The 25,276-nt window shown below is 41.8% G+C and overlaps 1 protein-coding gene across 1 annotated transcript; it reads right to left on the reverse strand.

The window, feature by feature from the left end:
* Positions 1–1,699: 1,699 nt before the first annotated feature.
* Positions 1,700–6,402, reverse strand: LOC106570063 (protein Bouncer). The gene is made up of 3 exons (XM_014142013.2): positions 6,104–6,402; positions 2,658–2,768; positions 1,700–2,424 (listed from the first exon to the last, which is right to left on the reverse strand). Exons 1-3 carry the CDS (start codon positions 6,153–6,155, stop codon positions 2,207–2,209), a joined length of 381 nt encoding a protein of 126 aa, XP_013997488.1. The 5' UTR covers positions 6,156–6,402; the 3' UTR covers positions 1,700–2,206.
* Positions 6,403–25,276: the final 18,874 nt, after the last annotated feature.

A 25,276-nucleotide genomic window follows, 5' to 3' on the forward strand; every position in this document is an offset into this window, starting at 1 on the left:
AATGGTCTGTCTGCATATAGGCCTACTGCAGCTCTGACTTGATTTTGCCGCACTGGTCAGTGTAGAGTACATGGAGATTAAAGAACTAGAATCCTATTCTGATGCGTTCTGCCTACAACATCTCGTACATTGTTTGTTTTGTATTATAAGTATTGCATAGTTCGTTTTGTTTTGGTATGTTCCATTGTAAGTGGCTAATATTGCGTTGATTCGATCACAATTGCAACAGTAAAGGGAAACATTGATGGTGTCGACAAACAGGACAATACGCTAATTACTATTAATTTGTATTGGGCACAACATAATCCGAAACACAACCACAACAAACTGCATATGCATCCAACAAGGTTTGTAGAGTCACAAGGATGATCTAGTCATTGCGTTCTAGGAATATGGGATCAAATAGGCAACTAAACATTTGACTACTTTAATACACATAAGTGAATTGGCACAAATACTTATCACCTTCAAATGGTGGGACTGGATACATAAAGTGCTTTCATTTCCAAACGGTAAAACAGTATTAAAATACTCTCAAATAAAAGGTGTAAGCTCATATGAAACATTTTATCTCAAATCAAAATGCTGGAGTATAGAGCCAAATCAAAATGTTTAGCTTCACTGTCCAAACACGTATGTAGGGGAGTGTACCATAATCCCACATCAACAATTTATAGCCTTAGAAAATATAATCACTGTCACGTCCTGACCATAGAAAGCTGTTATTTTCTATGGTAGAGTAGGTCAGGGCGTGAGAGTTTTTTTTTCTAGTTTAGATTTTCTATGTTGTTATGTTCTAGTTTTGTATTTCTATGTTGGGGTTTTGTTTGGGATGATCTCCAATAGAGGCAGCTGGTCATCGTTGTCTCTAATTGGAGATCATTCTTAAGTAGGTGTTTTTCCCACCTGGGTTTGTGGGAAATTGATTTTGAGTACGTGTATGTTAGCTCTTCGTCACGGTTTGTTCTTTTTGTTTATTCAGTTTATTTTGTATGTATTGCATAGTTTCACAGTTCAATAAAATATGTGGAACGATAATCACGCTGCACTTTGGTCCGCTTCATCCTACGACAAACGTGACAATCACAGAGTACAGAATTTCCGATTAAACCTTAAATCATCAAAACTCATCAAATCACAACCTTTACTGTACCTGTCTTTGAATATTCCCATAGCAACAAATTATCTGATTGGATTTACCCACTGTTATGGACACACCAGGACAGTTAGGCCTATCAAAATGTTAGTCTTCATCTTCTCTTAGGAGGGTAGTGTTTGTTATTTTCAATAGGAGTCGTAGGCTTAATCCCAAATGAATGAGTTTTCTCAAAAAGTGCTCACTTAGAGCATGGGTTCCCAAACCTTTTCACTCGGGCCCCCCTTCCAGCTTTGGGGTCAATCCCACTCCCCCTGTGAAAATTGAGTTCCATTAAAAAATATATATGAATGTGTAATTTTTTTGGGGGGGTGCCTGCCATCCTACATTTTGGGAACCACTGACTTAGAGCATGCTGAGGAAAGATTACTAATAAATGTATGTGGGAAATTCCAGTTCCAGTGGGTGGTACATGATAGGAGACTTGATTATAGGCTACTATAATGAAGTATAACAAGTTTTATCGTCTTCCATGAGGGTGCTAAGAGGACGTTAGTCGGAAAAGAAGAGGAAGGAATGCAGACAGTATTTGTCACATTGGAATGAGTTAAATTTGTTTAGTCTTTATTTTATTATTTGTTCAACCATTTCACACACACAATGTAGTGTCTCGTAGTAGTAGATATGTTTTTAAGTGTAGTATGTTTATTTATTGTACATAGAATACAGAGAAAAGTTATCTTTATAAAAGAGTACAGAGTGTAACATACTTAATAGGGAAAATAAAAATTTGCTAGATAATGATAATTGATAGTGACACAAGTGAGAATTTATGCCATTAAAAAGTACATATGTCACACAGATAAGTTCCCAATATAAATAGTGACATTGATTGAACAGTACATTATGATGCTGTAGTCGGATGTTGTTTAGCCTAGAGGTAAAATCAGTTTGAGTTGGAACTTAGAACTAAAGTTTAGTGAAACTAGCCTGAATAAACATTAGTCTTTCCCAGAATAAAACCAGTTTTAGTATATTGTGTTTTTTAAGAATCTCAACACACGTCAATGGAAGCCTATAGAGGAGGTCTCCTTATTGTGAAGGGTTTGTTTAAGAAAAAGTGCTCCAGATGGCCACCAGGGCAGCACCAAGGGCCACAGTGAGAGGGAGTTGGATGGCTACGGCCCCATTGCACAGGTCGGTGCTGCAGCAGGTCTGTGAGACGGTGTAGTCGGCTGTCATGATGCTACCAGTGGATGTGGTGTTGCATAAAGTTGTGGCCATGCAACCCTTGCGCTTGATATTCAGGATGTTAGTGGCGTTGAACACTGGAAGAAGAAGGAAGAACAATTGTAATTACAGGTAGTTTTTGTTTGGGTAGCAAAATTACTAGATATTAACTGAGAAATTACATTGTGAAATGGAAATGACACAATAATTATCTAAGAATTACACAGTAATAACCTAGGAATTACACAGTTATAACTTTGGAATTACACAGTAACTCAATGACCTATTTTTATTGTAGCGTTCTACTTGGACGAAACGACAGGGTCGGTACCTGCTAGTGCGGTGAAGCAGTTGGGCTCGGAGGTGCTACATTCTGCAGTTGAACCAATAAAACAAAAACTGGCCATCCCCACAGAACATGTGTTGCACTTCAGGGACTCGGCTGTGAGATGGAGTGAGAGAATAATGGAGAGACAGAGAGCAATGAGGAGAGAGAAGAAACAGGAGAGAAACAAATAAGATTGCTGTCATCATGACACTATATGTACAAACATACACATCATTATTTTTTTCTTCCTTTCTTTGTTCAGTCCAGTCCAGCACAGAAATAAGAGTGTAAAGCCACATAAATATTAGGTTAATACCTGGAAGTTTAATGAATGAATTGACGGACTCTATTTCGACTACTTTAAATTGTTGATTGTACAACCATACACCCAGAGTTAACCTATTCTTGGACTGAAAAACACTTTTAGTGGAGTGTTGTCCTTTAAAAGTTCCCATTTGGTGACGTCTGATAGTAGGCAGTGTGGTAAAGTACTAATACTTGAAAGTACTATTTAAAGTAGTTTTTTTGGGGTATCTGTACTTTAATTTACAATTTATGTTTTTTATTTTTACTTTTAATTCACTACACTCCTGAAAAGAAAACAATGTACTTTTAATCAATACATTTTCCCTGACACCCAAAAGTATGCATTACATTTTGAATGCTTAGCAGGACAGGAAAATAGTCCAATTCACACACTAATCAAGAGAAAATCCCTGGTCATCCCTACTGCCTCTGATCTGGCGGACTCACGAAACACAAATGTTTTTTTGTAAATGATGTCTGAGTGTTGGAGTGTGCCCCTGACTATCCGTAAATATACAGAACAAAAATATAAATGCAACAATTATCAATTTCTATGATTTTACTGAGTTACAGCTCATATAAGGAAATCAGTCAATCTAAATAAATTCATTAGGCCCTAATCTATGGATTTCACATGACTTGGCAGGGGTGCAGCCATGGGTGGGCCTGGGAGGGCATAGGCTCACCCACTGAGGATCCGGTCCCAGCAAATCAGAATGGGTCTTCCCCACAAAATGGCTTTATTACAGACAAAAATGCTCCTCAGTTTTATCAGCTGTCTGTGTGGCTGGTCTCAAACGGTCCCGCAGGTGAAGAAGATGGATGTGGAGGTCCTGGGCTGGCGTGGTTATGGTCTGCGGTTTTGAGGCTGGTTGGACGTACTGCAAAATTCTCTAAAACGAGGTCGCAGGCGGCTTATGGTAGAGAAATGAAAATGTAATTCTCTGGCAATTTAATTCAGGTTAACTGAAAAGCAATCTCTTCACTGGAACTCCAGTATTCTCCAACCTGCTTGAGGTTTGTTAACAAAAACGTATTTAGAGACCAAAAATCTGGTGGTTACGGCAATGAGGCTGTAACCACCACGCCCCATGCCTTGATCACACCAACAGTGTTAGAGACAATGGTACTCAGCATAATCTGGATATGTGTGCAAAAAAAGTTCAACATTCACCTTCTGCTACAATTTCTGTCAATAAATCCACCACACAGAACTGCAACTGCCTCTGCAAAGCAATGCTGCAAGGCAAATACAGCGTTCAATTGGAAATCAATGTACTTCTGACGTACCAAAATGCAAATACACTGTCGGTGTCCAAAATGCAAATACATTGTCGGTGTAATTGAGGTGCCAGTGTGAAATAGCAACATATTGCTGATCCCATTTCTCTAGTGGATGTGTCATAACATAGGCTACCTGAACACTTCTCCCTCGCCCAAATGCAGCTATGTCTATTCCCGAGATCATTGGCATGGGAAACTGAAAGTTTGCTGAGAAAATCTGAGTTATTGAGAATATTTATTTTCATCAGGAAATTTTCATTTTCAAATATAGCCTAATTTCGGATCTGTTCAATATTTTGCATATTTTCAGCCAGATCCGAGGTCAGTGGCCACCGGAGTATGAGTGCAGCTGAGCTGGAGCATAGCGAGGAATATAACATGCCCAATTTGACTGGAGCGCAGAACAAGATTCCCAAAGGTCAGCCTTCTCTGCTCCAGTAGCGCACACTTCATGAGCTCAGGGAATACCCGGTCCAGCATGCATTTGAAGTCTACTTGTGTGCTGCTATAGCCCCTTGGTTTAGCTATTATCATGGAGTTTGCTAAATATTTTCCTTGCTAAATCTAGGTTACGTACAAAAATGATAACCAAGAGCAAGAGAGGGAGTGCAGTGATGTAGTGTCCACAACTAAAGAATCATTGTGAAATCTGAAAGACACTTATCCCGAAAGCATGATGGTTTACTTACTACGTGCACATGCTAAAAGAAAGAAACCAGGTGGGTAGATAACTAAGTGTGTCATTGTAGAAAAGTATTTATTTACTGAAAATCAGATCTCTTCAACGTTTCTTTCATTTTTGTTATATTATCTATACAATAGGCCATCATTGATTTTGTCCCAATAGGCCTGGCATATTCCCATGTTCAATGAGTTTTCCGTTTTGATTGGGTTATTTTGTCTGAAATCCTTTAGGCATACCTTTCTCTGCTGTTAGCCTTCTCGCCAGGCACCATCGCATGAGCCTGATGCCACAGACCGGCCAAACTCGTGTTTCTATGTCATTTTTCATTTAATTTGTATTTATTTAATAATTATTGGTAAATTCAAAGTTAATGTCCCTACCAGTGTAAGGGGTGTGTAATCGATGGCAGGGAAGTCAGACGCAGAAGAGCAGAACTTGGTAATAGCCGGAGCAGTTTAATAGCAAAAACCCACGGCATAAAAAATAACAAGATAATTGTGAGGAAAAACAAGACAAAACACATGGAAAATGAAAAGTGGATCGATGATGGCTAGAAGACCGGCTCCGACCGAACAAGGAGAGGACCCGACTTCGGCGGCCGTGACAAGCCTATTGTGTCGCACTCGCAAACACTTCACACTGTATTTATTTGCAGGCTATAGCTTTAAAAAATATATAAATAATATAGACTAAATAATTAATTGTCATTCCTTCTTATGCTCCCTGTCTGGATCCTGACCTATTTCGCAAAAATAAATGGGTGTTGGTTAAATTGTGATTTTAATGAATGGAGCAACTTTGGAGTCACAGGTTTTAATTTCTGTGAGCAAGGACCGGTTTTTAACTGAGCGGTTGGAAAGGTCGTTGGAAAAGATGTGGAGCACCAGAGCGATGCGCGACCACCACCATGAGCGATAAGCGAGATTTCCAACTGCTCAACTCCACTCACATGCAAGCATGATTCAACCGAGCTTGACTTTCTACCCACCCATTCTTCTTTATCTCCAGTCTTCACATTCATGGTCATGATCTCAAACAAATAATCAGTTAAAAACTGTTGTGGACTTTAATGGTCATTTTTTCCAATTTACAAAAAAAGTATTTTTAGAACAAGCCCCAATTTGTCCAATGAATAATAACAATAACCTGCCCAGAGAGAATAAAACCAACTTACCCACAACAAAGAGTCCCACCAGCGCCACACATCCCCACATGAATTTGTTCATCTTGATCCAAGTAGAGGGAAAAATATCAAAGTTCAATAGCTAGTATAATGAGTATTGGAATAATGCAAATCAGATAATCCAGTGTCCAAATTGCAACTTAATGAAGTGTAGAGCTGTGTAGAATGAGGAGCACCAACTTGGACACCCACTTAAATGCTGAGGGTGTGGTGCTGATGGAGATGATGGAAACAGGAAGAAAAACAGGGTGTGACATGTGCAACAGGGTCATATGAAACCTGTAAGTGGACAAATTGAGATGTTGATGAGTAGTGCGAGAGGAATTGCTGATGTGGGTGGAGAAAAGTTTACCGGCTGCTTACAGATCATTGGCAGGGTAGAGAATCAAACAAAGGGAGTATTAGGTAATGCGACACCTGTACTTACCCAGAGACAAAGACAGAGGAGGAAGAGGAGGATGAGGAGGAGGAAGAGACAATCAGACAAAAACAGTCGGACAGATCGACACGTGTGTGAGTGTAATAATAATAACACACTTTAATTTGTATAGAGCTTTTAATTAGAGAGTTTTCTCAAAGCTCTAAAATGAGCTTGCTTTTGTGGCACAATTGATGCTGCACAGGGCTACGTGCCAGAAGGTTGAGGATTCTCTGACTGTCGCAGGCTCACTCTGACTGCCTGTTTCATTACACTGCACCTTTTTACCAATGTAATGACCTCGATAGATCGCAAATTAAAGAATTAGAATGTCTAGAACAGAGGATCGAGGTGAATAAATGTGTAATAATCACAACTATATGTATCTCTCTGTCAGGATGTTATAGATCTAATTTCTTTCTCTGTCACACATGCATTTACCAGCCCTGGGATCAATTACTATGTAAGGTATTTCAATTACATTCAAACGACATTTTTAAGGAATTATTTGGATATTTTTTTATTTAAAAAATATAAGTACAATCTTAGGAAAAAAAGGTGCTATCTACAACCTAAAAGGGTTCTTCGGCTGTCCCCATAGGATAATCCTTTGAAGAACCCTTTTTCTGGTTCAAGGAAGAAGAGCCACACACTCCAGGAGCTCAGATGCAATAATTGAATAACCTAATAACCAACGTTTCAACAGAGAAGCTGTCTTCATCAGGGTATAATGACAAACACTGCGGGTCACTAGTTTATATAGTGTCAAAGGACACACACACAAGTGTCTGTAATTATGCCCGGTGTGACTTGATATATATAAATATAACGTACAAAAAACATGAATGGATAGCATACGATCGCTCTCTGCCCATTCATCGCCATTTTACCTGTTGTTGTTGACTTAGCTGATTAGCTGTTGTTGTCTTACCCGTTGTTGACTTAGCTAGCTCTTAGCTAGCTCTCCCTTAGCTAGCTCTCTTTATGCCTCGCTTTATGTCTCTCTCAAATGTCAATATGCCTTGTATACTGTTGTTTAGGATAATTATCATTGTTTTAGTTTACTGCGGAGCCCCTAGTTCCACTGTACTTGCCTTAGATCCCTCCTTTGTCCCACCTCCCACACATGCGGTGACCTCACCCAGTATAACCAGCATGTCCAGAGATGCAACCTCTCTTATCATCACTCAGTGCCTGGGCTTACCTCCACTGTACCCGCACCCCACCACACCCCTGTCTGCACATTATGCCCTGAATCTATTCTACCACGCCCGGAAATCTGCTCCTTTCATTCTCTGTCCCCAACGCACTAGACGACCAGTTTTGCTAGCCTTTAGCCGTACCCTCATCCTACTCCTCCTCTGTTCCTCAGGTGATATGGAGGCTAACCCAGGCCCTGTGTGTCCCCAGGCACTCTCCTTTGTTGACTTCTGTAATCGAAAAAGCCTTGGTTTCATGCATGTTAACATTAGAAGCCTCCTCCCTAAGTTTGTTTTACTCACTGCTCTAGCACACTCCGCCAACCCCGATGTCCTTGCCGTGTCTGAATCCTGGCTTAGGAAGGCCACCAAAAATTCAGAGATTTCCATACCCAACTACAACATTTTCCGTCAAGATAGAACTTCCAAAGGGGGAGAAGTTGCAATCTACTGCAGAGATAGCTTGCAAAGTTCTGTCATACTTTCCAGGTCTATGCCCAAACAGTTCGAGCTTCTAATTTTAAAAATGAATATCTCCAGTAATTAGTCTCTCACTGTTGCCGCCTGTTATAGACCCCCCTCAGCTCCCAGCTGTGCCCTGGACACCATATGTGAATTGATTGCCCCCCATCTATCTTCAGAGTTCATTCTGTTAGGTGACCTAAACTGGGATATGCTTAACACCCCAGCAGTCCTACAATCTAAGCTAGATGCCCTCAATCTCACACAAATTATCAAGGAAACCACCAGGTACTACAACCCTAAATCCGTAAACATGTGCACCCTCATAGATATTATCCTGACCAACTTGCCCTCCAAATACACCTCTTCTGCGAGCAGGCCTTTCTAATCGACCTGGCCCAGGTATCCTGGAAGGGTATTGACCTCATCCCGTCAGTCAAGGATGCCTGGTCGTTCTTTAAAAGTAATTTCCTCACCATCTTAAATAAGCATGCCCCTTTCAAAAAAATGTAGAACTAAGAACAGATATAGCCCTTGGTTCTCTCCAGACCTGACTGCCCTTGACCAGCACAAAAACATCCTGTGGCGGACTGCAATAGCATCGAATAGTCCCTGCGATATGCAACTATTCAAGGAAGTCAGGAACCAATACACATAGTCAGTCAGGAAAGCAAAGGCTAGCCTTTTCAAACAGAAATTTGCATCCTGTTGCTCTAACTCCAAAAAGTTTTGGGACACTGTAAAGTCCATGGAGAACAAGAGCACCTCCTCCTAGCTGCCCACTGCACTGAGGCTAGGCGACACGGTCACCACCGATAAATCCATGATAATCGAAAATTTCAATAAGCATTTCTCTACGGCTGGCCATGATTTCCTCTTGGCTACCCCAACCTGTTGTCCGGACCTCTGGCAGTCTCTATGGGGGTACCACAGGGTTCAATTCTCGGGCCGACTCTTTTCTCTGTATATATGAACGATGTCGCTCTTGCTGCGGGTGATTCCCTGATCCACCTCTACGCAGACGACACCATTCTGTATACATCTGGCCCTTCTTTGGACCCTGTGTTAACTAACCTGCAAACGAGCTTCAATGCCATACAACACTCCATCCGTGGCCTCCAACTGCTTTTAAACGCTAGCAAAACCAAATGCATGCTTTTCAACCGTTCGTTGCCCGCACCCGCCCGCCCGATTAGCATCACTACTCTGGACGGTTCTGACCTAGAATACGTGGACAACTACAAATACCTAGGTGTCTGGCTAGACTGGAAACTCTCCTTCCAGACTCATATCAAACATCTCCAATCCAAAATCAAATCTAGAATCGGCTTTCTATTTTGCAACAAAGCCTCCTTCACACACGCCGCTAAACTTACCCTAGTAAAACTGACTATCCTACCGATCCTCGACTTCGGCGATGTCATCTACACAATAGCTTCCAATACTCTACTCAGCAAATTGGATGCAGTCTATCACAGTGCCATCCATTTTGTTACCAAAGCGCCTTATTCCACCCATCACTGCGACCTGGCTGGCCCTCGCTACATATTCGTCACCAGACCCACTGGCTCCAGTCTATACTGGAGCCAGTGGGTCTACAAGTCTATGCTAGGTAAAGCTCAGCTCACTGGTCACGATAACAACACCCACCCGTATCACGCGCTCCAGCAGGTATATCTCACTGGTCATCCCCAAAGCCAACACCTTCTTTCCTGCCAGTTCTCTGCTGCCAGTGACTGGAATGAATTGCAAAAGTCACTGAAGCTGGAGACTTACATGCTGACCAGATCGGACATGTTGCGTGCGTGAGCATTGCGATTTTATTTTGAAATCCATGTTATTCAATTTTTGCACCCACACTGCTCGCGCGTGCCAACGAGTGTCTGCGTTGCCAAGGGCTAAAATAGAAGTCATTACTATTTCTGACGCAGATCGCGCTGCAAGTCCTGCCTCTCCCATCTCCTCATTGGTTTATAGAAGCAGGTACCCACGTGCCATCTCCTCATTGGTTATGCCCACGTGGATGATTGAAAGATGAACTGTCAGAGCGGCTTACCGATCACTGCACCTGTACACAGCCCATTTGTAAATAGCCCACAGAACTACCTCATCCCCATATTATTATTTATTTATTTTTGCTCTTTTGCACCCCAGTATCTCTACCTGCACATCATCATCTGCACATCTATCACTCCAGTGTTAATGCTAAATTGTAATTATTTCGCCACTATAGCCTATGTATTGCCTTACCTCCCTAATCTTACTACATTTTTACACACTGTACATAGATTTTTCTATTGTGTTATTGACTGTACGTTTGTTTATCCCATGTGTAACTCTGTGTTGTTGTTTTTGTCACACTACTTTGCTTTATCTTGGCCAGGTCACAGTTGTAAATGAGAACTTTTTCTCAACTGCTCTACCTGGTTAAATAAAGGTGAAATAAATAAAAAATACTTTTGCTAAAAGCCACAAAATTAACCTGAATGGATTTCTGCAAATATGTAAACACCACGTGGGTCCTCTTACATTTGGGAACTTTACAGTCCTATTGATCAAACAACCGTGAAAAGGTAGGTTCTCTCTCCCTCAGTTATGCACATCAACAAGATCAACAACTAATGCTAACCAGAGCAAAATGAGCTAAAATCTAACGAAGGAACATCAGATAAACCCTCTCAAATTTTTTCAGCTACTGGCCGTCAAAATTCCACTGATAAACGATGGGGAATTGTAGCCTCCTCGTCCTTCTGCAGCTTGCCTGTCAATGGATGCTTGTCCCAACCAAGCACTGAATCTAACTGGATAAAGTTGGCTAGCTTGCTAGATTGCTACTTCTTGACGCAAATGGGAGAACACCTCACTCTGTCAATTTTTCTTGCCATAGCAGAGCTGGTTATGCTGTTATCTAGAGCATTCTAAACTAACTATTACTTTTTTTGTCTACGTTTACTGACACCAGTCATATTCACCGGGTGTTGCATGTTTGTAAATTCATCAGTTATTCTGCGCTCTGGCACACTCAGACAAGAGTGCTGAGAAATCAGAGTAGATAGCCAAAGTTGCGAATGCAATAAATATGCTAACTGGATAACAGTCATTCAAGTTCTTGCTAGCCAATAAACTGACACATGCATCTCTAGCTGTGTATAGCCACCGAAAAAGTGATGTGAGGAGAAAGTCAGTCACTCACCCACTCCTCCAATGGAATGACATGACATCCTCCTAGCAGCTAGCTAGCTAATGTTAGGCTCTGTGTTTTTAGCTTGCTACATCAATAGATATGCTAGCCTATTAGCCACTTTATGACTGACTGTGATCATTGCCCTTGCTAGTTTAATTGTATTGACATTCCCAGCCTTAGTTACATTTGTTTGTTTTTGTCCAGAATATTGAGTAATTAAAACTGAAACAGTGCATCCTGAATGGAGGCAGCAAACAATGTACCAGGCCAGCTGTGATTTACAACCTGATAGCAATATTTTTTATACTGCCAAGAAATGTATTGGTGAATTCTATTAATCATGCATTGAACTGCATCCATCTATTCTGTCATGTAATGTTGAGTCAAATATAACCTATTTTTAAAACCTCTTACAAACTTGGTTTTGTAGCATATACTGGGAATTTGATCATTTTGAGTGATATTATGATTGTCTGTTTGTTTCATATCTGCAAAAAAATTGTCAGCTTCACTTTAAACTTTAGGTCACCGGTTACTTTGTGTGCTAAACCTGAAATGTGTTTTCCAATGGGAAGTAATATTTGTCAATTTCGATTGGTAAATTCTTAATGGTTGTGTTGTTGTATTCTTATGATTGGGATCTACTGGCTTATTATGTCCTAGTTAATGGACTGCTTATCCTTTAACATCATGCTGTGTGTGACTTCTGTCTTTCCATCGGTATGACGTGGTGTAGTGGTGCCTGGAGAAGTGGGTATATTCAAATTTTGCCAACAAGTTCCCAAACGGCCCGCCCATTGAAGGAAAGTTACTCTGTTTGAAAAATCCTATGTTTTCCTATACATTTTTCAGATTTACTGACTCAAAATTACACTTTTTGTATATGGAAAAATACAAAAATGTGATGGTCTAATTCCACAACAATGCTTAGCCACAGAAATCTGATTCGATGGGCCTGTTAGGGCCTGGCCATCCAGTGGGTGGCTCTCTATTCACCCAGGCCCATCCATGTCTATATCCCTGATGCAAACAGCACATGATGACAATTGCGCATCACAAATAGCCTACTAACCAACACTTCGAACTAAACTTTTTCAATACCTGGTTTGCATACCTATTGCTGTCTTAGTTAGCATTTACTGGTAGATATCATACGTTGAAACGTCTTTCCTACTCTACCGGCATTCTTCTGTGAACTGCACAATCTTGCTGCCTGCAGATGATATTCTGCTGAAACTGTGTGTGGCCCACCTGTGAATATATTTCACGTGCTTTGCCGTTGTGTAGGCTACTTTGTGCATGATTTCTCTATTGTACTAAACCTCCACTACACTACTTTTATACACATCAGTAGGGATTAAGAAGTGAGTATAGGCAGTGGTGATTTTAGATTTTGGTGGGGCAAACTCAACAAACATATGTAGATGCATGCCAGCAAAGCCATTACACAACATACCACAACACTAAACAATACACTAGTTGCACTATGGTGCCCACAAACTGTTAGGGCCTACATAAAGCTGTCCCAACAGCAGAGTCCCGACACCTGTCCACTGTTACACCTGGCTATCAGTGGAGCCTTGTCTGGCAGCGAAACAGTTAATTCAGTCTCATTTACTGCCTTAAAAAAACAGCTGATATGGCTGACTTGCTAAAACAAATGTGGTTTCTACTGACAATTGAGAAGTACAAACTATGGCATAAGGGGACGACAAGCAGATTATAGGCAATCCGTAATTTCGATTAAGACATTAATGAGCGAGCTAGGATGGACGTAGTCAATATAACTATTTGGTCAGCACTTTTAAAATGTACGGTGACAGAATTCAAAACATGGGATGTTCTTACAGTATTCTCCCTGGGATTTAAAAAAAAAACAAGGTCAAATCATGATGACGTCAGTAATCTTCAGGTTGGCACTCTAGAAAGAGGCCTGAGTTCCCGGCTTGAAATTCCGATTTGGATGACCGTTAAAAACTTATTATCCCAGTCGGAGCTCATTTTTTCTGAGTTCTCTGTTGTCTTGAACTCACTGAAGTCTGAGATTTTCCAGTTCCGAGTTTCCAGATGTTTTGAAGGTGGCAGAAGTCATGTTGGATTGACAGCCTGGCCAATGTTGAATGTGTATCATTTTAAGCTTGGAAATGAGACCCTTAAACCCAGACTTGGACCACACACCCACTCCTCTGAATAGCAGGCTAGTGTTTGCTTTGCAATGCTTGCAGTTAGCCACTGATTCCTTCCAAACCAGTCATTGTTGAAATTGCGATTTCCAACTTGTTGTGTAATGTTTATGTCCAATAGCCAATGAGCACTGATACGTTTTATCTATAATTTCTCTTCATTATTTCTCTTTATATGACAAGGATAGAAAAATGTGCCAGTAGATTGTCGACTTGATTCATGATGATGACTGCTAGCTAAGATTTTGAAAGTATGATGTTGACATGATCAGTCCAATCAAAGTTACTGTAGATATAACGTGATTTGATTTATCTGTGGCCAATGACCTTGAGCCTTTATGGATGGGCACTTCTAATGTAACTCTATGGCATAGTATATGCAATGCCCACAAAAAAAGTGGGTATACTGCTTATACCTCAGTATAGCATTCACTACACCACTGGCCCTTTTGTGTTTTACAAAAAGTGTGCTCTCTCACTAGAGTGTGCTGTTATTATGGTTGCTGTCCTTTCAGAATGAGGAACCGGTCACACACTGAAGGTTCCCCACTGTGCAAACATGTCTGTAATAGATATGAAGGCTGTTAAAACCTCACTAGGGTCTGTGGGACGCTAGCATCCGACCTGGCCAACATCCAGTGAAATTGCAGAGAGCCAAATTCAAAAATAGAAATACTCATTATAAGAATTCATAAAACATACAAGTGTTATACTTAGGTTTAAAGATTAACTTCTTGTTAATCCAACAACGGTGTCAGATTTCAAAAAGGCTTTACGGCGAAAGCATACCATGCGATTATCTGAGAACTGCGCCCAGCAGACCCCATTACAAACAATTACAAACAATAATCAGCAAAGTAGAAGAGTTACACAAGTCAGAAATAGAGATAAAATTAATCACTTACCTTTGATGATCTTCATATGTTTGCACTCAGAAGACATTCATTTACTCAATAAATGTTTGTTTTGTTTGATAAAGTCTCTCTTTATATCCAAAAACCTCAGTTTTGTTTGCGCGTTTTGTTCAGTAATCCACAGGCTCAAACGCAGTCACAACAGGCAGTCAAAAAATCCAAATAGTATCCGTAAAGTTCGTAAAAACATGTCAAACGATGTTTATAATCAATCCTAAGGTTGTTTTTAGCCTAAATTATCAATAATATTTCAACCGGACAATAACGTCGTCAATATAAAAGGTAAACAAGAAAGGCTGCGCTCTCGGTCGTGTGCATGAAAAAGGTCTGTGACACTGTAGGGTCCAGTCATTCAGACTGGTCTTACTCCCTCATTTTCAGAATACAAGCCTGAAACAATTTCTAAAGACTGTTGACATCTAGTGGAAGGCATAGGAAGTGCAATTTGAGTCCTAAGTCAATGGATAGTGTAAAGGCATTCAATAGAAAACTACAAAAGTAAAAAAATCCTACTTCCGGGATGGCTTTTTCTCAGGTGTTCACCTGCCAAATCAGTTCTGTTATACTCACAGACATTATTGCAACAGGTTTGGAAACTTTTGTTTGTTTTCTATCCCAATCTACCAATTATATGCATATCCTAGCTTCTGGGCCTCAGTAGCAAGCAGTTTACTTTGGGAAAGCTTTTCATCCAGAGAAGTTTAAAATAATGTATTTATGTTTCAAGAATATTTGGTGAAGCGTTTTTATGGAATGGAAGTTGCATAATTCTGTTTTCTACTCCGCTGGTCTCGGGAAGATGTTAAATCTTCACTGTCCGAGACTGAGTAAAGACCAAGAACAAATGTGTCTGACACCGAGATAAGGCTGAGACACTATGTGGTCTCGAGTACTACAACACTGACTGCAGTTACTGCACTTTTACTGCAATCGTATTTTGCAAAGGATACTATCAAGTTATGAAAAACTACTTATATCAGCTCCAAAAGAATAGCCCGCAATTACACAGAACAATGTATTTTATTTTATGTGACTTTAGAGCACCAGTCTGCCTACACGAATCACTGCTCAACATTCATCGTAAATTGTGGAGTTCAGTTTAATCGGCTAATCAAAATTACGCTTTAAAAAATACATCTGCATCCCCTGTCAAAAGATAATTCTGCCGTCTCTTACTGCAGCCTAAAGCACATTTTCTATCAGCCTATTTGCGAGTTAGCCTCTCTGGGGCAGGCGGGACGAATTCGTCCCACCTACGTAACAGCCAGTTGAATCCTGTGGCTCGATTTTCAAAACCTTTGAAATGCTATTACTTCAATTTCTCAAACATATGACTATTTTACAGCTATTTAAAGACAAGACTCTCGTTAATCTAACCACACTGTCCGATTTCAAAAAGGCTTTACAACGAAAGCAAAACATTAGATTATGTCAGCAGAGTACCAAGCCAGAAATAATCAGACACCCATTTTTCAAGCTAGCATATAATGTCACAAAAACCCAGAAGACAGCTAAATGCAGCACTAACCTTTGATGATCTTCATCAGATGACAACCCTAGGACATTATGTTATACAATACATGCATGTTTTGTTCAATCAAGTTCATATTTATATCAAAAACCAGCTTTTTACATTAGCATGTGACGTTCAGAACTAGCATACCCCCGCAAACTTCCGGCGAATTCACTAACAATTTACTAAATTACTCACGATAAACGTTCACAAAAAGCATAACAATTATTTTAAGAATTATAGATACAGACCTCCTCTATGCACTCGATATGTCCGATTTTAAAATAGCTTTTTGGTGAAAGCACATTTTGCAATATTCTAAGTACATAGCCCAGCCATCACGGGCTAGCTATTTAGACACTCGGCAAGTTTAGCACTCACCAATATCAGATTTACTATTATAAAAGTTTGATTACCTTTTGTTGTCTTCGTCAGAATGCACTCCCAGGACTGCTACTTCAATAACAAATGTTGGTTTGGTCCAAAATAATCCATCGTTATATCCGAATAGCGGCGTTTTGTTCGTGCGTCCCAGACACTATCCGAAATGGTAAATCAGGGTCGCGCGCATGGCGCAATTCGTGACAAAAAAAATCTAAATATTCCATTACCGTACTCGAAGCATGTCAACCGCTGTTTAAAATCCATTTTTATGCCATTTTTCTCGTAAAAAGCGATAATATTCCGACCGGGAATGTCCATTTAGCTAAACAGAGGAAAGAAAACAAAGCTTTCGGTCGACGCGGGCACGAGCCTGAGTCTCAGAGTACTGTAACCAGCCACTACCCAAACGCGCTACTTTGTTTCAGCCAGAGCCTGCAAAGCCACGATTCAGCGTTTTGCCGCCTTCTGAGAACCTATGGCAGCCGTAGGAAGTGTCACGGGACAGCTAAGATCCTCACTCTTCAATAAACAGAGACAAGAAGAACGACATCTTGTCAGACAGGCCACTTCCTGCATGAAATCTTCTCAGGTTTTTGCCTGCCATGAGTTCTGTTATACTCACAGACACCATTCAAACAGTTTTAGAAACTTTAGGGTGTTTTCTATCCAAAGCCAATAATTATATGCATATTCTAGTTACTGGGCAGGATTAGTAACCAGATTAAATCGGGTACGTTTTTTATTTTGCCGTGTCAATACTGCCCCCTAGCCCTAACAGGTTAGGGTAGGGTGCAGGCCTCAGACGGTTGTGGATGGGTTATTAGCAATTGCGGGCGGGTGGGGGTGAAAAAAACAGCTCACCGGTGAGTCACTAAATACTGCTTATACTTGACTACATGAACACATAGGCATGTTATAGAAAATATGCGGCATGTGACAATAGAAATGTTTTGACAATGTTTTCACCAGCTTTTGAATTGGTATGAGTGGGTACTAGAGGGGAAGAAGGAAACCTGTATGTCCTGCTAAGCCACAAATTGAGGAATGGTTTGTTTGGGAGTGGAGAAAATGTAACGACACCAAGACAAAGCAAAGAATTCAGAAGGCATGGGATTTTGTAGAAGCTTTAAACATGTATTGAATTCTTTCAACTTATTTTGCAAAGTCATCCAGCCACAGAGTATACCGCTGACTTTAAACAGTATACCGCTGTTTAAAGTCAGTTTAAAAAAGGTTTTACAAGCAAAAAAGTGATCAGCTATACCTAAATCAGTCAAGCCATTTACCGTTAATACATGGCTAACATTAAATTAGTACACAGTTCTTCCCAAACAACGAAATACCACAGACAAATCTCCAATTAACCTAAAAAACAATCCCCAAAATGATAACACAAACAATTAGCACTTAAAACTTCCTATGGCTTGAATCCCGTTAGCGGGATCGATATGACGACAGCCAGTGAAAGTGCAGGGCGGCAAATTCAAAACAACAAAAATCTCATAATTAAAATTCCTCAAACATACAAGTATTATACTCCATTTTAAAGCTTTACTTCTTGTTAATCCAGCCACAGTGTCTAATTTAAAAAAGGCTTTACAGCTAAAGCAAACCATATGATTATGTTAGGTTAGGCGCCTACACAAAAAAAAATCACAGCCATTTTCCAGCCAAAGAGAGGAGTCACAAAAAGCAGAAATAGAGAGAAAATTAATCACTAACCTTTGATGATCTTCATCAGATGACACTCATATGACTTCATGTTACACAATACATGTATGTTTTGTTCGATAAAGTTCATATTTATATCCAAAAATCTCAGTTTACGTTGGCACGTTATGTTCAGTAATCTTTTGCCTCGGCAATGAGGGCCAGGAACAAGATGTCTTTAGCAGGAACCCAGCACCTCACCTCCGGGTCATAACCCTCCCAGTCAGCCAGGTACTGGAAACCCCTGCCACATGGTCGAACCCTCAGGAGGCGCCTCACCGTATACGTTGGCTGGCCATCGATTACCAGGGGTGGGGGGGGGGGGCTGGAAACAACACAAAGGACAAAGGACAGTGAGACACGGGCTTAATTCTGGACACGTGGAAAGTAGGGTGGATACAGAGGGACGGGGTAACACAAGACAGACAGCAGTGGAATTAAGGACTCTCGAGATGGGAAATGGACCAATGAAACGAGGAGACAGTTTGCGGGATTCTACCCGCAGGGGCAGGTCCCAAGTGGAAAACCATACCCTCTACCCAATGCAGTAGCGGGGATCTGGGGTCCTGCGACGGTCCTCTTTGTCGACGATACCTGGAGTTGGTCTTGAGAATAGCTGCCCTGGCTCTTCTCCAGGTACGTCGACAGCGGCAGACAAATATCTGGGCCGAGGGTACGCTGACCTCCGGCTCTTGTTCCGGGAAGAGTGGAGGCTGATACCGCATGGAGAACACGAAAGGGGACAGTTCGTGGCAGAACAGGGAAGGGTGTTCCGGGCATACTCCACCCAGACCAGTTGACGGCTCCAGGTAGTGGGGTTGGTTGAGACCAGGCATCTCAAGGTGGCTTCCAGGTCTTGATTGGCTCGCTCCGACTGACCATTGGTTTGGGGATGGATTCCGGATGGCAGGCTGGCCGACGACTCAATAAGGGTGCAGAATGCCTTCTGAACTGAGACAAGAACACTGGTCGGAGACCATGTCTACTGGGTGTCCATGGATCCGGAAGACATGCTGCAGCATAAGCTGGGCCGTCTCTTTGGCAGAAGGTAGTTTGGGGAGAGGGATGAAATGGGCGGCCTTGGAGAACCGATTGACTACCGTCAGAATGATAGTGTTGCCATCAGACGGAGGGAGCCCAGCGACAAAGTCCAGAGATATGAGACCAGGTGCGATGAGGGACCGGTAGTGACGGAAGGAGGCCAGAAGGAGCTTGCCGTGGAGTCTTGTGCTGAGCACACACTGTGCATGCGGTGACAAAGGCAGAGACTTCAGGAACCATTGTGGGCCACCAGAAACATTGTCCAGCCAGGGGCGAAAATCTGACATCAACTTTGGAGGGGACAATTACATTACATTTTCTCAAGAGCAATTCTTGAGGGGGACACCAAAAGTAGTGCTGTAACACATAGCCTACGTTGTAATATGTTACATGTATATTGAGGAACCATAATTACTACTACTGGATAATTAATAGGTACAGTAGTTAACAGAAGGGTTGTCCCAACTTGTTCAAATGTTTAAATCATCATAATACTACTACTAATAATAGTTATAGCAGTGTTCCTTATCAGTCCAGTATGTCTGCAGGTATTTGTATTTACAACCAGCAATACCAAGAAAAGCCAGTAGGTGGCAATGGTACTGTACACTGTATGGGTGCAGTTTTCGTAAATACAATGAACATGGTGTGATCTCGTCTAAAATAATCTCCATTGAGAACCATCACAAAGTTGTTCTCCGTATTGAATTGACCTTTTAATTTTACTTTTTCTGATACATTTATAAAGTCATTAAATATGCGCCACTGGCCTGAGTCTACTACAATAGCTTTACAAGAACAAAAAGCTAAAAATAAGTACAGTTCTAAAAGCAAAATAACTACTTCAATGAATAACCCAAATAAATCAACCAAAATATCCTTCAGTCTGTGTCTCAACTCTTCAAACAGCAGCTATGGACAAGTATGTCACACAAAGTATGCAATTTTAAATAAAATAACATTAAATAAATAATTAGTAAGTGTACTGTCATGTACTAAAGCCTCCTGAGGACCTCTGCTGCCTCTCCACTGCTGCTACAGGGGTATTTGTTGTGAAAGAGAGGGATCTGCACTGAAAGAGAATCTATGTTCAGCTCTGGGTACTGATCTAGAGACTCATCCAACTCCCCCGTGAGAAGCGCTCTTTCTAACTTTTGCAAGATGTTTAGACTGTCCTGGTCAGAACGGTCGCCAAACTGAACCTCCACACCATCCAACACAAAAAAATTCTGCCCTATAGCGATCCACTGCTTTTCCAGCAAATCGTCTTGAGTGTGTCTCAATGGATTCAATAGAGTCAATCAATGTTGTTGCTTTCTCATACAGTGCAAGGTAGCTTTCGTCATTTCTCTTGCCCCTAAGAGATGACCGCACACACTCGACTGCAGCCTGCATACCAGAGACAGTCTGAGTTTTCTTCTGCAGTGAAATGTTTAGACATTCAAGCTCTCCAAGAACAGCAGAGGCAAGTGTGAGGCCCAACACAGTCTTGCCTTTGCTGAAGTGCTCGAATAAGCCACTGGCAGTTGAAGCTGTCTTGGATGCAGTTTTTGCCATCTCCTCTAGGCTGCTTAGTACCCGCTCATACTGCCCTAGCACAGCTCTAATAGCAGTATTCTGCACAGTCCACCTCGTTGGACGTAGGGGTTTCAGGGTGGTCAGATTTGTATCTTTGGACGTGGCAATTGATTCAAACATGCTCTTAAACTTTCCTGACTGGTCATAGAGGACACCTAACTGATGGACCCAAGAAAGGGAATCCCGGATCAGTGGGGAGGCTGTGCAGCCAGCCTGTATAATCAGATTACACAGTGTGCTCCACAATGCACATAGAGGGCTAATGGCTGCTGCCTCCTCACAATTGCCTGTGCACCTGTGTATTTTCCTGCCATGTTTAGAGTCACCATCGTAGCTCTGCCCACGTAAGCCAGACATGGGCAAATTGAGCCTCAACAGCACATCAGTTGCCACTTTCGCAATGCCCTCGCCTGTTGTCTCCGACACCCTGTATAGCCCAATAAACTCCTTGTGAGGGACAAGGTCATGGTCAACATAACGCAGGCAGACACTCTCCTGTTCAGCACCAGAGACATCTTGAGTACCATCAACAATTACTGAAAATTGTACAATCGGAAGAGACCTAATCTCAGCTGCAATGCCTTGAATGACTGTATTGGCCATGATGTTCAGAATTTCATTCTGTACTCCTAACTACCGGTACCCAAAACTACACAATTAATCAAAACAGCAATACCATTGCCTTAAACAAATCTTAGTTCAGTCACCAGTTTAAGTTGAGAGTGGGGGTATCTATGGCATTTTCCAATTATGTCCCTATTTTACAAGATAACAAAAAAATTAGAACCTTTCATAATGTTGCCAAACAAAGACTCAAACTTACCTGAGACTCCCTGTCTCTGCCAGTCTGTCCCTGCATATCTGTCCCCAACTCTGCTGTCTGTGTGCCATCTGTTGCCTGCTCTGCCTAATGACATCAATGTGAAACATTTCTATTAGCATTTCAATTCTTTCTTATGAACATTTTATCAACTAGTCTTTGAGATATTAGGCTACTAGGGTTCTTAGTTTGCGTTTTGGTGTACTCAAAAATACTCTGATGTCCGTCTTTTTTCTTTTTTCTGCCATTTTTCTACCTGGCTGGCTGGCTGGCTACACACACACACACAGTGTGTAGGTTATTTACAGTAGGAGATGGGCTTCTATCATCTTATCTTCTATCATTCTATATGGACTTCGATCTAAAAGGTAGCTAGCAAATGTGAAACGGATTAAAATGACAAGAGTTGACAGCTGTATGAGTTCACCATTTACACAACATATGCTGCAACCTTTTGTAATTTTAATAGTTTGTTTCATATTGGCTGGCTTCCAACAATAGCTGAATTTGCAAAGCTAGTGAGCACCAATTCCGTTTCAGTGGTGTTTGCTATAATCTTTTCTACCCGAGTTAAATAAAGTTGAAATAAAATAAATAAAAGTTCCCTTGCGACAATTTAGCTTTTGCAACGAGACCATGAAATATATTTAAGACCATTGTCTTAAATATATTTAATGGTCTCGTTGCAAAAGCTAAATTAGAAGAGAGTGTAGTTCTGTTCAGTTTGGATTTCAGTTTATCGCTAACCTTATCACAGGGACTTTGAAGCACTAACTTACATCATCTGCATGCTGATCTCGGAATAAATTGACGATAGCAAAGATTCCATCTTTGACGAGGCCACATAAATGGAATAGGTACTAGCTAGCTTAATAGTTCATATTTGCGCGCTACCTCTGCATATTCAGCTAGTGTGTGTGCGCGATTGACTGGCTAACCTCACGTCAGTTACGTTCATTGAGTGCCTTTCAGACAGTAGATACGACCTCTCTGTTACGGAGCAAGCTAAGGAACTGGCAGTGGATCAAACCATTGTGAGGCAACGGGTGGGGGTGTCGCAATCTTTTGAAACTTAAAAACGCGCTATTAAGTGTCTATAATCAGCACAATTGCTTTCATTGCGTATTATTAATATTATTTAAATTACATAGTTATGTTTCAGTGATATATTGGGGGGCACAAATCATATTTTTCCCAGGATGGGGGGGTCGTGTCCCCGGGATTTCCGCCCCTGTGTCCAGCATCCAAAGTATCCACTTCCACCACAAATTGACATGAGGGGTCCGGATGGATGAGGGTGGGTGCTGTTGTGAACCAATGCTTCAGGTCCACAAAGGCTTTGTCGACAGCTGGTGACCATTTGAACGGTACCTTGGGAGAAGTGAGTGCCGAGAGGGAGCCCACCAGGGTGCTGTAATCCGGAATTAAATGGCGGTAGAAGTTAGCAAAACCAAGAAACCATTGCAACTGCACCCTGGATGTTGGTTGGGCAAATCCACCACTGCTTTCATTGCCCTCAGCAATGACATATCCCAGAAAGGTGATAGTAGAGTGGTGGAACACACACTTCTCGGCTTTCACGAACAATTGGTTCTCCAGGAGGCGCTGAAGGACCTGTCTGACATGAAGAACATGTTCTTTGGCAGATCGAGAAAAAAACAGGATGTCGTCAAGGTAGACAAGCACAAAACGGTTTAGCATGTTTCGGAGCACATCGTTGACCAAAGCCTGGCGTTGGTGAGTCCAAATGGCATGACCTGGCACTCATAATGTCCACTGGCTGTGTTGAAGGCTGTCTTCCACTCATCCCCCTCGCGTATCTGAACCAGGTGGTAGGCATTCCGAAGGTCCAACTTGGAAAACATGGTGGCCCACTGAAGAGGTTCAAACGCAGAGGAGAGGAGAGGTAGAGGAGAGGTAGGGGGTAATGATTTTTAACAGTAATGTCGTTAAGTCCCCGGTAGTCAATGCACGGATGCAGGGTCTTGTCCTTCTTCTCCACAAAGAAAAACCCTGCGCCAGCAGGAGATGCAGACGGACGGACAGCCCCAGTGGCCAGAGACTCCTTGAACAGGCACAGTACTATGGGTAACTTCCCATATAGAGCGGCCGTCCAGTGCCCTGGCATCCATGGGAACAGAGAGAGGCTGAGTGGGAATACCAAGCTCCGAAGCAATAGTGGCATCCATAAAACTCTCATCAGCCCCAGAGTCAACGAGCACTCGGAGAGACTTAGATTGGTCACCCCACAGCACAAGCACAAAAAAGGGTGTGCAGGTGATGGGAATTAAGGTACTCCCAGTCTGACTCGCCATAGTGCTGGTACCCACTAGAGACAAGGGTTTCCTAATAGGGCAGGTAGCTATAAAATGTCCTGCCCCTCCACAGTACAGACAACAGCTATTATTCATCCTTCGTGAGTGTTCCCCAACTGATAACCTAGCGCTTCCCAACTGCATAGGCTCAGGAGTATCCAACTCACCCATTGTAGATTCACGAGAGGCCTCGGTTGCTTCAAATCCTCTCGGAAAAGCTGCCTTCGGAAACTTCCGGATTCTCTTGGAAGGTGAACGAGCCATAGAGGGTGCACGAGTGTGCCCGAGACCAGACCTCCTCCCACTCCTGCGTTCCCTTAGGCGTCCATCGATTTTAATGGTTAGGGCGATAAGGGAGTCGAGGTCCACCGGCAATTCCCGAGCAGCTAGCTCATCCTTTACCTCCTCAGATAATCCGTGCAGAAAAGTATTGAAAAGAGACTCCGGATTCCAGGCACTCTCGGCGGCCAATGTGCGAAAATCAACAGCGTAGTCTGCCACACTACGGGAGTTTTGACGTAAGTCAAACAGTTTACTGGCTTTTATTTATGTTCTAGTTAACTTTAGTGTATCTACTGAAACTCATATTGTGTATCGCTAACATACTATTGTGTTACAGTGGGGGAAATCTAATTATTTTCTGTTTGCTAACTTAAGTAGCTAGCTAGGTAACAGTGACTAACCCCATTCCGTACAAATTTGCGCAACCGCGACATTCAAACAAGGCTGCAATGAAAACGAATGGGACTGTAGCGGCTGTGTTGGAATCAAAATCCGGGTGTGAACTACGTTTCTATTTAAGGGTTGATTGACATGGTAAAGGCCTGATTGTATTGGAGAAAAGTTGAGAAAACTGACCCCACTGACGCTGTACGTTAAATTATTATGTGTCATGACGTATGCAACTCATTCTGTATCGTACAGCCTCTTTCCAACAGGCGCTTCTCACGCAGATTAAAAACAAGAAAGGGACAGGGACAGGGACAGGGGGATACATAGTCAGTTGTACAACTGAATGCATTAATATTTTGAGTCAACACTGCAAGCCATGATGACTCTCAAAAGTCGCGACAGCCGCTGTTCACTTCTGAAAACTTTAGCGTCGCCCTAAAAACCCGATTCAAATTCGATACAAACCTTCAAATAGGTGTAATGGGAATTTTAATGTTAGTGCTTTTCTTATAACCAATTTCTGTGTTCATGCAAGTGGTTGACTGAACAAATCCTCCTCTTTACAGTAGCTGCAATTTGGCAGTACGCCCAGACCATTGAGAACAAACTAAAGATATCTCAGTTAAGGTGTCAGCTTAGAGAGGAGAAGCCTCGTGAGGTGTTGGTCTGTCACATGTTATGAAACAGGATTGGTCGGTTGTGTGAATGAAACAAAATGGTAATGATTAATTAATTATTCTAAATCATGCAAATATAACTTGTCTGTGTATA

Source organism: Salmo salar, chromosome ssa14, assembly GCF_905237065.1.
Source record: "Salmo salar chromosome ssa14, Ssal_v3.1, whole genome shotgun sequence".
NCBI classification, from domain to species: Eukaryota; Metazoa; Chordata; class Actinopteri; order Salmoniformes; family Salmonidae; genus Salmo; species Salmo salar.

Bases quoted from the DNA above. Each gene is read 5' to 3' on its own strand.
- LOC106570063 (XM_014142013.2), bottom strand. From the start codon at position 6,155: ATGAACAAATTCATGTGGGGATGTGTGGCGCTGGTGGGACTCTTTGTT. The intron at 2,769-6,103 runs GTAAGTTGGTTT...TCCATCTCACAG, and splicing joins GGTGGGACTCTTTGTTGTGG to CCGAGTCCCTGAAGTGCAAC. The intron at 2,425-2,657 runs GTACCGACCCTG...TTCTTCTTCCAG, and splicing joins CTGCTTCACCGCACTAGCAG to TGTTCAACGCCACTAACATC.